Consider the following 14,634-nt stretch of genomic DNA (forward strand, 5'->3'; position numbering starts at 1 on the left):
TGAAGTAAAGTTTGTGGATAAAGAATAAAACTTAGCTCTCTTGTCTCTGAGGCATTTAAAAACTTTTCAAATAGAGCATTAAATTGAGAGTTTATAGGCCTTCTAAACAGTCTTAATTTTGATTAAACTGACTTCATGTTTTGCAATTCCTAGCTAACAAGGGAAATAACTTGTAGCAGTACGTGTATAAAAATGTTTTGATGGGCATGTTTGATTTGTAAAGCACTGATAAGTCTTCATACCCTGATGATTTTTGAAACAGCTAATAAAGTGAAATATTAGGTGGAAAAAAAGGCTAGCAAAATGTCAAACAGGAGTACCACAATTTTCAATCTGCTACTGAAAAATATTTGTAACAAATATTTTAATAGGGACAGCAAATGCATAAGAACAGAACTGAAATTCAGTCTTGTATTTTTAGAGCAACTAAATTGAACGATTAATGTGATTAAGCTTCCAATACAGCAGCAAGAATTGTTTATTCTTTTTATTGTCATATGCCTTTTCAGAAATTGTACGTAATAGACTTGTAGGAAAATGAAGGGTTTTTTAAGCATACCACTTTACCTATTCTGCTAATTTAGTTTCTTCTTCTTCCCAAACCTATCTGGGAATACTGAAAATGTAAAATTCCTAAGTGTAGAGTAGTTGAGCTGTTTTGGTTGCTTCTCTCTATAAATCCTGAATGATTTATGCACATTTGGCTTTTTAAAAATTATGTTCTAGGATGTCTTTCTGAATTTCAGAACTGACGAGGGTTTACTCTTCTTTCCTTTTGACAGGTCAAATTAATACCTACTGCCAGAATATTAAGGAGTTCAATGCACAGAACCTGGGCAAGCTTTTCATGGCTCAGGCTCTCCAAAATTACAACAACTGAAGAAACTTTGCTGTAGCCCTCAACAGGAAAAGTTATTTACAGTTTTATACTGTTCATGATCCTCCTGAAAATTTAGTATATTGGGAAAAGAGTCTTGTAAAACAGAGTCACCTTGGTTTGTGTAGAATTCTCCTGTAAGAAAAATAAAGGCAAATTTTAATGATATTTTAGTATTTCCTTATTTGTTGGCCCTATTGGACTGGAATTTTCTGTGGTCACTCAGGTTTTCTAAATGTTTGGCAGTTATTCGTGTTTAGTCATAGCAAATAATACAGGTTTTATTTAACTTGGAATCTGAAATAAAACCAAGTTATTACAAATATTCAGTATAGCTGACTTCACAGAAGAAATTTAAGATTTCCCAGTTTTGGTTGAGAACTTACAACCGTAATGTGCTAGTTGCTTGGAGCAGTTGCTCGTTGTTATTTTAATCTGTTTGGACAGACTGGTGTGATGGACGTTGCATATCACAAATATTTCATAGGCTTCACATTCGGAACATACAAAACTAGTGTTACGTGGAGACTGATCCCCACCATATCATGCTAAGCTGCGTTCCCATTTTCTGTTGCTGCCACCAACTGGATTGAAATCCAGTGATGCTGCAAGTCTTCATGACAGAAACTGTAGAAGTAGCTAACTTGAGGCAGCTAATGTGGTGTTAAATGGACACCATACCTACTCTGCATTAACTTTGCCATCTGGATGTGCCTTTATTCCTGAACTCAGGCTACTTACCTTTTTAACAAGAATGTTAATTTAAAGGTTTAATACGTGGCAACTCACACATGTTAGTGTCATTGATTTCTTTTTTTTTTCTTGCGTTCTTTCTTGCATGTCATTGTGTGATGAGTTCTGAGAGCCTGAAATGGCTGAAGGAGTGTGGTTTGGTCTTTTAAAATAAATAACATCCTCTAAATATGGACCTAGCATGGAATATTTCAACCTCTAAGGTGAATGTTTTGGAAATTCAGAAGTGTGTGAAGACTGCGGGTTAGACTAAGAACTTATTCTTTTCCAGTCTAAACTATAGTGATTGCAGTATTTATGTAAATATAGATGCAAATTTTGTTCAGCCCTCACATATCTGGCAAATTGCCAGTCTGATCTTTTGCCTTGGCAACTTCGGGCAACTTTGTTAGCTTTCGTTCAGTGAACTTGTCTGAAATCAGAGATTAGTTAAGTATCCTGCTACAGTGCCACATGATTGAGTTTCATTTCCTATACAGATAATATTCAAACCGTGTTAATTTTCTAGTTTTCTGAAGGACCAAAATAACCACCAGGAAACAGAAGTAGGAGCAGATAATTAGGCTAAGATGAGACATTTGAGATAGAAAAAATGATCTTCTGGATAACTGGGAATAGAGGACTGACTCTGTAGTGACTGTGTATAGAAGGAAGCAGCAGTAACATTATACATACTAGAAGGTCTGCAAAGGAGGTGTTCGCAAAATAAATACTTGGAATAGGTTACAAACAAACTGTATGTTTTGAATTGGTTCTTTAAGATTGAGGATGTAAATGCGAGAAAGAGGGCAGTAATATTCTACTCTGTTGGAGTTTAACAAGATTGGTGAATTTTACATAGCTAGATCAAATGTGCTAAATGTCAATTAAAGTCCATGAAGAAATGTGGAAGACTTCAGTAGAGATTTGTGGCTTCTAAAGGTATGGATCTGGGTCAGGCAGGGGAATGAGATACGAAAGTAGGTGAGGTGTAAGTAGACTTCAGAGATAATTTGACTATTCTGTTCTGAATCACACTTTAGTCTTCTGTCATGGTGGAAATAATTAGAGGAAGCCTCCCTGAGCGAGGGAGGTGGAGTCAGTTGAAGCTGTAGGTCTATAATGAGAATCGACAGCTGTGGAGATCAGGAATTAAAAGGGATGAGGCTCTGTCTTCATGCTGGGTTCAGTGTGAGCTTTCCCCACTATATTCCTGGAACTTCATTTTTACATGTTCTCTTCCTAATGTGAGTGAGCTGGCAGCTCATTCGCCATAAGACATGTCCTTTCCATTTCTAATTATCATAGCACTACCTATTTTTTCTCCTTCTTTGGCTGTGAAAGGCTTTTCTGTATACTAATAAAAATGTAGTGGCATTAGAGTCTTTAAAAATCACCTCTAAAGAAGTTAGCACTTCTTTTTGGTCAGCGAGCCTATTGTCATTGCAGAGGCAAGCAAGGCCTCTGCCCCGTGGTTCCATCTCCATCATGTGTCCCCACGTAACGCACATGCACACAGGAGACAATGTGCACGTAAGGGAAAACCTTCCCTGCAGTCATTAGTTACACACATAGTCCACATCTAGCCATCGTCTATCCTGTCACGCTCCTAACCACACAGGTCTGTGTTGAGGTAACTGTTTTGTAATTGTTTTTTATTTGTGCAGAACTATAATCCTTATAAGAGAAAATGTTACTTTGGAATCCAGCTCTAATCGGCATGACTCTTACAGGCAAGTCTTTCAAACATGAGGTTTGAAAGGAGAAAAAAGGAGACAGTTATTTTAGTTTTGATGCTGAAGAAGAACAGTATTTCTTCTAGTTAGTCGATACTTGGGATCTTCACCAGTATAGCTCCAATTTTGCTGTAACATTTAGTGCCTCTGTTCCACTGCTGCTTGTAAAATGCTCTAATTGTACTGATAATTTGAGCCTATGTCGGATGTGAAGTGCCATCTCCCTTAATCGTAGCCCTAGCTTGGTCATACTGCCATGACTGCCTACTTACGGGATGGTGTGGTCCTCTGCCTCAGCTCCCTTTTCACGTATACACAAAACTTAAGGGCTTTGCTGGTGTCAGGTGAGGTGGATGCAACTTGGTGTTGCATACATAGTTAGAAAGTTAGTGCTCCTATACTTCAAGGTAGCGCTCTCCCTGAGGAGTCACAGTAATGGATGGTGCATGCTCGTTCCACAACACGAAGTGGAATAGGTTCGTCTCTGAGCCTTTCTAACAATCTGAAATGTGTCTGGTTGTAATGACAGCCCTGAGGTTATCTTCAGGACAGGCAACAGGAAAGGATGCTAAACTTTGGACCATCTGTTTGGTTAACTAAGAAAATATGTGTAATTCCTCAGATATGGTTAACTGCCACAGTTGTTATCAGAGACTAACCCTTTATATTAATATTTAAGGCAAATAAAGCCAAATGGGAGAGAGCTTTTCTGTAATCCAGACATACTTGGCGTGCCCTTATCTTGACATCAAGATACGTACCGGTATTCCTTTCTCCTTTCGGCGTTTTCAAAGTTGGACCAAGCTGCATCTGAACTGTAAACATTCTGCCGCTGACTGCCACATGGAGGAAACCTGGAGTGCTTTCTCCAGTTATTCTACATAAGGTTATCATGTCCTTTTTCTTCTCAGCTCCACATGGTATTCCCCCAAATACTTAAACGTTTTAGAGGCTGAATTTCTGCTCCTCTGCATCCTGTCAAAGTTTGGACTTCTGTGCAGAGCTGAACAGCGTGAGTGTAAGGTGCTACAACATCTACACAGAGTACAGAGCGGAGAAGGTCTGGGTGAGGTTGCAGATGTCCTTTTTGGTGCTAACAAAGACGTTGGATGGGATTGGCAGTGGCAACCAATAACACTTGTAAAGAACATCTGACGTCTTTGTGTTTATGCTCTTTATGCTTTGCAAATTCCTGATCACAGTCATTCATTAATCTTCTTGTTGGTCAGTATTGCCTGATTTTTTTGCCTTCTGATGAATCTCTGATACGACAAATCACTGGTGACAATCTGAGACACCTTTAAGAAGCAAGCACTGTTTAATGGTTCTCACTTGATAGTCAAAGGACTCCTGGTGTTCTGAAGTCGTTAGGAGCTGGTGATGCAAATAATATCAGCAGCCGAAATATGTGCAATGTGTGCAGTAAGAGGAATTGAACTGCTCTCTGTAGAACTGCTTCTCATCCAGTTTGCCAGCCCTGGGGTGAGAGATATGTCCCTCATGATTTTCCATGCCTGTGCATTTTCTTCCCCTGGATTTTATGCTTCCTTTTAATTTTCTTCAGATTTTGCCCACAGCATGTTGATTTTTAAGCAAAAAGAGCTCTAAATCCAATGCCTTCTGTCATCATGTGCTTTACTTTTCCATGAATTCTTCTGGAAAGCTTTGTCTGCAGTTGGAAAAATGCTTTGAATTTTGTGATCTGAACATCAAATTCATGGTGGAAGTTTCAGTTGCTCACGTGTCAGGTGTGGTCCTGAGTTCATCTTTCTCATGCCTCTGGTCTTCAGTTGCAGGGGACTGAAGGCACTGGCACTGCTCAGGAGATGGTGGTGCTGCTCCTTGGGACTGGTCCAGAGGGAGTGATTCAGAAGCTTTTCATACCAACTTTACAACTGGAAGGAGGTTTATACAAAGTTGGGCCTGTGTTTTATTTTTTGATCTTTTAATTGACAGAACAGATTGCTGTTGACACAACTCATCATATGCTGAGCGGTAGCGAATTGCACAGAGCTGTAGAGAATGTCTTTAAAAACAACAGCTTTGGCAAAAGGCTCCTTAGTGAGAGAAAAGTTAATGTCTTATTTCAATTAAAGCAAACATTTATATGTGAGGAAAAATGGCCAGATCCATTTTACAATGATATTAAAAGGCATTAGGGTGTCAGTAAAATAAACAAGGAAGGGTAGCAATGTATTTATCCAGCAGAAACACAGCTAAAGACTTCAAAAGCTTTATAAGATGAAAAGAATGTGTGCAACAAAGACTTCCATTCCGGTTTAAATGATCGATTTATTAATCTCTCACCATTACTGAGGGTGGTGGTCCTTAAATGTTGTATGATACATCAAGGTTTTAATCTTTTTTTTTCTTCTTCTGGATTTGAGCAATACAAATTTAGTCTTATAGGCAAAAATGTGTCCTGTTTTCATCATTCAGTGTGGGATTTCATCTCTTATATCTCAGTAAAACTGGTGGAGAGTCATATCCAACAGGATAGCAAGTTGAAAGCTGATTGAAAGATTCAGGGGTATCATCCCACGTGCAGTGTTTGCTTGCTTGTGTATCCTGATGTTTGAAAACAAATCAAGGGGTTTAAAGTAGGTTTTGTCTGTCACAGAATTGGTTAATTTTTTTGTTCCCAAATCTTCTACTTGGCTTCTTTCACATTAGCAAATTTAATTATTAGCCTGCAGATTGCATCTAAGGCAGGAAAACATATATAACTGGAATGCACCAGTTGCAACAGACTTGCCTGTTTCAAGATGTGGTAATAAATATGCCTGAAAGTGAAGTCTAACTAATAATGACCAATTTATACATTTTAGGAGAAGTAAGCAATATGATGATCAAGGCTAGTCTGTCTTACAACAGATTGTAACACTTGAGCATTTTCTGCTTTGGACCAAATGTGTGACTTCCACACAGATATTTATTTTTTTTTTTTAGCAAAAAAAGCGTGGTCATATTAATTGCTGTAACATTTAACATAATACAGTAGTCAGGCAAATCTGTTGTTACTAGCTATGAAAAAAATAGTTTCCAAAAGGATTAGCAATTACAAGCTTCAATGATGTTAACAACTTGTTTACATGGACTACAAGGTCATATTCAATTCAATAATTTTTAACGTGACTCTTGAAGCCATGTTCTAAGAGTATCTAGGTTTCTAGTACAATTAGGGGGGAAAAAAACCCTTTCAGTTTATAGAAGAGCACTTTCTACAGTTCTATATGTGAGCACAAGCAGTCACGGACTTGGTTTCTTGTGGCTTTACGGTCTTTTTAGTTCAACCACAACTAGCTGTTCACAATGACTCCTACACACAACTGCCACATACCTTCAGCTCCCTCCAGGAATTTCTTACTCTCCCTCTTTTGAGCGCGTGCCGGTCCAGCGCTCGCCCTCGGCTGCCCGGCTCCTGGCCGGCCACGCGAGTGGCTCCCCGTCACTGCCTGCGCCCAGCCATCCTGGGCTGCGTGTCATGCAGGTCTGCTCTGGGACCTCGGCCGCCGAGCCCACCGACCTGTCATCTCGCTGCCCTTGGCCAATGAGTGTAGAAGTTATCAGAGTGGAGTTAAGAGGCTGCGTAACTGCATGAGCTCCGTTTCTTTAGAAAAGCTCAGCATACCCCTTCATTTATGCTGGTATCAACAGCTGTGCATAGTGCGGGGCGGGGGGGTGAAGAGGAAGCTGGGCAGATCTGGGTTCGCATGGACCACCAGCATCTGTCCTGGGGTGGACAACATAGATGGCAGTTGACCAAGCTACTTGGAAATTAAAAACTCTCCCATTTGCTAATTGATTTTCATAAGACTTCAATGAATATTTAATGAACCCCTACTCTCAAAGGAAAAATTTCTACTTGGGGAGGACACCCAGACATTTTAATTTTGTATATCTGTAGAAGGGAAATGGGGTGATTTATGAGAAGGAAAGAGGCTTCTGAATCGAGCACTAAACCCAGTTACGTGGTCACAGAGGGACTGGATTGTGGCTGTCTGCCATTTACGTACACTGGCATGAAATACAAATCCTATAGCATTTGTTGGTGTGAATATTTCTTAAGTCGTAAGACTTTTCAGTAGATCACAACATTATTAGAAGAGACTCCTTTTGTATATTTATGGTATTTTTCAGCTATCTTAAAATAAGTGACTGAAGTGGTACGAATCAGGCACCTATCTGAAATTTCTCATCCCCTTCATAGGCAGCTGCTGCTTCCTCTCCTGGGACAACCGAAGCTGTGCTTTTCTCCTACAAAACACAGGAGGGCTTTCCTCACTGAAGGAGGCAAAAGGGGACCTGGGCTATGGGCTGAGCAGTCCCAAAGGAGGAAACCACCATGCCTGGAGAGAAGCTTGTCCCTGTGTTTTGGCCCACTAGCCACAAGCTCTCCTTGCCACCCAGGCAATAGCTGTGAACTTGCCACTCCTATTACTAGAGTGTAAGTAGTGATGTTGGTAGACACAGGTGAATAATTTCCTTATGTAAAGAGCAGCTCTTCTTGATATGAAACATATGAGCTGCTTCGTCATTCACAACTGCCTGGCAACGTAGACATGAGCCTAGCGGGAATCCTGTGTCTAAACCTGGATACAGTAGATCCAGATAAACGCCCTGAGCAGGTCCTTGAATCCCAGCGCTTCACTCCTTCAGTGTAATAAGCAGTGATTCTGTCTCTCTTGTGTTTTCAGAGTGTAAGCTCCTTAAGACAGATGCCATGTCTGTCATATGCATTTAAAGTGCTTCATGTGCTCAATCCAGCCCATGCTCAGCAGGTCCTTGATATCATTTGGAGAATCTAAGTATAATTGCCTGATTATTACATCTTACAGAGAAAATAGTACATGATTAGGCCATTAAAAGGTTGTGTGCTGAGTAACTGGATGAAGATTGCACTGACAATTCAAGTTTTTCCTCTCTCTTGAGAGCTCAGATTTCCAAACTTTAGTAAAGCAGATTTTATTGTACGAATCTGTGTAGACTGCCATGCCAACTGTATTTTGAGGCTGTGTTGGAAGCACAGTTATCCGCTCTCAGAGCTAAGAGCGTGGAAAGCAGCAGCACAATGCAATTACCCGCTATATGTACCTGACAGCAGAGAGGTGTTAATGGGCTTCTTTGCTACTTGCCAAACAGCAAAGCAGTGTTGAGGCCAAAGTGCGTAGATGTGATGAACCCTCCTAGCCTTGTAACCCTACCAGCCAGACAAGGTTGTTCTGCCTAGCCTCTTCTTAGCACCTGCTTTTAATTTCTTATGTCTCCTAATTCTGGAATTAGCTTATCACGTTATTTATTTTCAGCTTGTTGTGGTTTAAACCCAGTCAGCAACTAAGCACTAAGTAAAACTTGTGGGTTGAGATAAGAACAGTTTAATAACTAAAGTAAAATATAATATTAACAATAGTAATAATGAAATATAATAATAATAGTAATGAAAAGGAATATAACAAAAAAAGGGGGGGGGGGGGGGGAAACCAGTGATGCACAATGCAATTGCTCACCACCCGCTGACCGACACCCGAACAGCGATCCGCCCCTCCCGGCCAACTCCCCCCAGTTTCTATACTGGGCATGACGTTCCATGGTATGGAATACCCCTTTGGCTAGTTCGGGTCAGCTGCCCCGGCTCTGCTCCCTCCCAGCTTCTTGCACACCTGCTTGCTGGCAGAGCATGGGAAACTGAAAAGTCCTTGGCTTAAGATAAGCGCTACTTAGCAACAACTAAACCATCAGAGTGTTATCAACACTATTCTCACACTAAATCCAAAACCCAGCACTGTACCAGCTACTAAGAAGAGAGTTAACTCTGTCCCAGCCGAAACCAGGACACAGCCATACTCTGTGCTCTTTTTCAGCCTTCATCCTTGGTCATTCTTTGAATTTTCAGCAGGGTGACGATCAAAACTCTTGTTTTACTTTATGGCAGCACCAGAGCTTTTCATGTGAAACTGTAGTTTTTCTCCTTTTTTCTCTTTTTTTTTTTCTTTTCTTTTCTGTAACCTCAGTCTTGGAAATAGCTGAATCCCTTGAGCAAAAGCTTCCCAAAAAAGATCCTATTAGTCAGACAGCTAACATCAGGAATGTTTAGCCTGAATTGTTCAAAGTTCTCCTGAAGCGGAGTATTACAATGGAAAATGTTAAGTAGCCTCCGCATAAATGTGGCTACTTGTGCTGCCATTAATAACCTTGGCCTTGTAGAGAATGTTCTTGTGCTAGCTAAATTAGATTAACCAGTAAATTTTCTCCATCTTTAATGTCTATCAGATTTAAGACTTCTGGGCTTAAGCCTGCTGCCACTAAAGCTGATGGTAAAACCGTTGGATTCTGTGTGAACATGGACTTTTCAGGAATGATGTCAGAATTTTGTACTGTTGAAATCTGTGAGCATTAAGAATACAGACATTACAATGCAAAACTAAAGTGAATAGCTTTCAGACCAGGCTTAAGTGTGAACAAGAATGTGTATGGCATTTCAGTCAGTTTTAACGTTAGCTTGTAAAAATCTTTAAGTATATTAAGAACATAGGAGTCCCCACGGCTTCTGGTAAAATTACATTTTTAATATTGTAGAAAAAAAACTGTGTGATGAAGGGCTCAATTCCATTTTTCTGAATGCTTCATATATCTGAAGTATTACAACTCTCGGGAGAGCATAATATAATATCTAAAGTCATATTAGTATTTAATGTTTTATCATTGTAGTTCTGCTTGCAGCCTCTGCACCTTATTCCATCACCCTCAGATATGCTGTGGCATTATTCGAATTTAAATAGCTTTTACCACTCTCTGGCAAGAAAGCCATTCCAAAAATATTGTCTGCATTGCTTGCTAAAAAACCTGGTAATGTAAGCTGCTGCCCTTTTCAACTGGTGATCGCTGCCTGGTGCCACTATTAAATAGCAGGTAAACAAGCAGCATCCCAGGGTCTCAGCTGGCAAATTGTCACTCGGGTGTAGTAATATGTGCCCTTCTCCTAAGTACAGGTGAGACATTTACAGATTTAAAATACTGAGCTATTTTGTCCTGTATTTTGTATGTGCTAGGCAATTTTTTGTCCCCATGAAAGTCTAGAGTATCTTCAATGCTGTTTCATGTTGGTTTTCAGTTCCCAGAGTTTTTAAGAGCTAAATACTGCCATGCCAGGGCATGAGCCAGACCAGAGCTGGCTTTGGGAGCAAGTAGTTCAGTGGGATGAGTCTTTGCCTGAGATAACTCACCTGGCTGGCCTGCTGTGATATCCCAACTAACTGGAGTATTTTCGCGCTGCTCTGCCATGCATAGTATAGACAGCCTTCAGTCTGAGATCCCTGCAGGGAAAATACACTGTATCTGTGAGCTGAGCCACTCTGCTCAGCCTCTGCTTTGTTCCCCACAACGTGCCAGGGAGTAGAGAGGGAGGTGAGAGGTTTCGGTACGTCTCGGGTGGGAAGTCTGTGCCGCCTCCTCCCCAATTTGAAAGCGAGAGGTGACGGTGACTGAAGTCAAGAGTTTTACTGGCCATGCCTGGAGAGCAGGAGCCTATTCCCGGCAGAGGAGAGCTGATGTCCCATAAAATGTGCAGGGACAGGAGTAACATCTGACCCAAAAAATACAGACTATCCACCGACTCATATCCACCGCACAGAGAATTCACAGTGAGTGCTCATACTTGACCACCTTGCAAAGTGATGAGATCAGCTACAAATGAGCATCTCTCCTTTGGATCGCTCTGCTGAGCTAAACGGGAGAACCTCTCTGAAGCTTGTTCGTGGCTGATTTTAATAGCAGCAGTCTCATCTTGGTGTGTGGGGCTTTAATTGTGCACATCCCATTAGTGCTAATGGAGTTATGCACCTGAAGTCCTGCGCATGGAGATGAGACTATAAATCTAGGGTTACAACCTCATTAAAGTTGTTTATTTCATGTGTAATAGCCCTTTTGCCACCAGGATACCTTAATTCATTACTTTATTTGTCCCTTTGAATGAAGTCTCCTCATCTCAAGGTCTTAACTGCCTCTCCTGTGCCGTGCCCTGAGATGACCACTCATACTTTTCTCCATTTCTGTTGCGCAGCTTGGCAAAAAAAAAGCCAGGACTCATCTCCTGAGAGTTACTGGGACCCTGATACAGGGAAACTTTTTTTTGTTTTGTTTTTTAATCTTTTGGGCCTCACCGATTTCTGTGTTGTTTTTCATTGTGAGTGCTGGAAGGTGCTGCTAGGCTATGCCGTTTCTCAGCACAATTTACCATTGCTGTTGGAAATCCAGCTGTACTCAGCACTTCCCTCCGGGCAGTGAGCGCAGGGTGCAGTGGAAGCAGGGTGCCGCAGCAGCTGGGCTCGTGCTGGAGAAGGTGCGTGTGTGCATCGAGGAATGAGCTGCTGTGGCACATGAGGTCTGGGGAAAAGGCTCTTAAATAAAAGCGGAGGGGAAAAGAGAAGGTGGGAAAGCCAGGAGAGGACTGGGGCTTGCAGAACCGAAGAAAGCTCACTTTCCAGAAGAACAAGTGCCAACAACTGATGGCATAAAAAGGCAGGTTTCCCGAAGTGTCAAAAGCAGGCTCAGGTGAGGCCATTTATAAAAAAGGGAGGTTTGTGAAGGGATGGAGCATGCTGATGGCAAGCAGCACTGGGCAGAGGAGATGTCTGCTCCGGTCCCACAGGAGGAGAAGCTTCTGACAAGTGGGTACCTCATCTCTTGTACTCATCTTAGGAAGATGGATGCCTTTGTCTTCTGCTGTCTTGTGGTCTTTTCAGCCCTGAATCCTGTTTGTCTCTGAAGGGTGATATATACAGGAATAACAGGGCTTTTTCTAATCCACCACAAATAACAGATGACAATAAAAAAAAGAAGTTATATTCTAATGGCCTTTGTTTTGAACTTATTTTTTCAGCAAGAGTGATTTTGTTCATACTGGTCATGAAAAGCTTTGCCATCTCCAGGCCAAGACTTTATACAGCAGTTAATAAGCTAAGTGTCCCTCACAGGTTGTCTTAAAAAGACTGGTTTGCCAAAGACATGAAGTGAGGTCTGAGCTCTCTAAAGGGGTATAACAAGGTTAATGGTTATTTGAGAATATTGGTCTTTTTCTGGCATGGAGGGGCTGACAAATGGGCTTTAGGCCCATGTTTCTTGATTTGGATTTTCATGAGTGTTGTGCTTTTGGCAGGGTGACACTTGAGGCTACAGGGAGGGCCGCAGGGAAGCGAGCGCCTGTGCTTCGGCCAGCCCAGTATGTCGGAGGGCAGCGGAGATGGGGGTGCAGGGGCCAGCTTGGAAATAGGTTATGTTTCAAAAACACAGGTAGGAAGGTGATCGTTAGGAGGATAAGCAAAGGGTGGATCATTTAGGGAAGTCTTGGTGGGGAGAGGAAAGGGGAGGAGTTAGGAAGACACAGAGCTATTTACGTGACCTAGCAAGTTAGCTGACTTGAAGAAATGCCCATCTGTGAGGAAGACATTAAAGGCAGATGCAAATGTGGATTTTCATATTATTGAGTGGGAAGAGTGCTGCATGGAAGAAGCTGAAACTAGGCAGAAAAATCACGAATGTGAGCAGACTGGAGCCAATGATGAGCAGTCTGCTGCAAGCAGTTGGACAATGTTGGTGAGCTGGGAAGAGAAAGTAGAGATTTGAATAGAAGTGATGCTAAATGTAAATGAAATTGGTGAAATAGGAAACTTTTTCTCAGGTATTAGTTATTCTCAGGTGTTAGTTCACAGATGACACTTTCTTCTGGAGAATTGGAGTGTGTCCTCGCCAGTTAGAACTACAAAACTGGAGCTCAACCCCTTCACCAAGGCCCCCGTGCTCATCGCATCCCCCAGCACCGTCCTGTGTTGTCCAGTGATTGCCGTTTCTGTTCGTGTGTGTGAGTCTCTTTCAGAATAAGCTTTAATAGCATTGCAGAGCTTCCACTTCACTCTTGCGTTTGGTTTTCAATATGCAACTCACCGAGTTAATTCGCAAGGGTAGTTATCATGATTTGAAACACCTCATTTGGAGATGGATCCAGATGAGACAGCAGCAGGTATTGAACTCCGTGTTGTGCATCAAAATAATAACCAAAATGGAACTTCTTTACCTTGTTCTTTCCATTTCCATTTTATTTTCTTATTCATTTAAGCGAGTAATTAAGATGCAGGTTGCCCCCAAGTACCTGTTTCACCCAAAGCTGCATGGTACAGGCAACTGGACCCACAGAAGCCACCTTAGAGGTGTTTTAAATTCATTTAAAGACTCAGTTATTTGAGACAGCTCTGAGATTTCAGGTGTACTGAATGTTTTTGTCTGCTCCACTGAGATAAACGTTTGCCTGCCATTGGCACACTTTCAAGCTATGGCATCGCAAAGGCAGCCAGTATCCAGGCACAGCTCTCCCTCTCCCCATCCGTAACTGAGACCATCCCTTCTCAGCCATCCTTCGGTGTCCCACTGGCAAAGCAAGCAGCTAAGCAGGCCTTGCAGTCGTTCCATTTGTGCAAGCCTAGGGAGAGAGTGAGGACCCTTCAGTTGAGGACTCTTCAGTCAAACTGCTGGCTCTACCCCTTTGGTGACAATCACAGACACAGAAACAAATTCAGACACTGTCAGTTTGTACCAACTTTTTGTTCTTCCACGCTGATCTGATTTGTTGTTCCAGAGCTGTGCAGTTTTTTGTTGTTTTTAAGGGGTTTTTATTTTTGACCAAATCAGCACAAAGTAGTAGTGGCAGTAAAAATCAGGCCATTTTATTTTAACATCTGGCTTTGAGTCACGTTTGACATTGACAGGGAATAAATAAAGGCATTCTGTTGTTTCCATGTGAAATGAGATTGTTTTTTCTGGGCATTTAGGTGTGTACTGTGCTCTGCAGAAAGTGCATCCCATAGTTCCTCATGAAACTTTCATAATTGTGGGCCGGGTAGGATAAATGTTTAGCAATCGACTTGGCAGGGGAAGCGCCGCCGGGAGCCACCGCCCAGGGAGCACCCCACCACCTACTCCTAGACCAGATCCAGCAGTACCGGTACCACCGAGATCCTGGCTGCCATGCCACCCGGGTTGCTGGTTGCTGGCCTGGGCAAGCCCTTTGATGAGGCCACACAAGCTGGCTTTCATCTAGAGGCTACCACTTGCAAAGGGCTCTTGTGTATCACTTGCCCATGGTGCGATTCATCTCAGCTGGCTTCTGCTTCCTGTGTTGGTCCTGATCGTCTGGGCACCTCTCAGTGAAGCGTGCGATGGTCAGGGGACCAGATGTCAGCACCTACTTTCGAATGAGATGTTTCTGCCCTGAGCTCTGCTGACTACAGAGGAGGCGCA

General features: G+C 42.0%; 1 protein-coding gene across 1 annotated transcript in view; it reads left to right on the forward strand.

Annotated features, from left to right (window-relative positions):
* The window catches only part of EIF3H (eukaryotic translation initiation factor 3 subunit H), an 89,242-nt gene extending 88,197 nt beyond the window's left edge, over nucleotides 1–1,045 (forward strand). Inside the window, exon 8 of the mRNA XM_050891568.1 lies at nucleotides 783–1,045. Within this exon, the coding sequence (XP_050747525.1) occupies nucleotides 783–880 (98 nt within the window). The 3' untranslated portion in view covers nucleotides 881–1,045. The remainder of the gene's footprint in view (nucleotides 1–782) is intronic.
* The last annotated feature ends 13,589 nt before the right edge of the window (nucleotides 1,046–14,634 follow it).

Source organism: Gymnogyps californianus, chromosome 2 (assembly GCF_018139145.2).
Source record: "Gymnogyps californianus isolate 813 chromosome 2, ASM1813914v2, whole genome shotgun sequence".
NCBI lineage: Eukaryota > Metazoa > Chordata > Aves > Accipitriformes > Cathartidae > Gymnogyps > Gymnogyps californianus.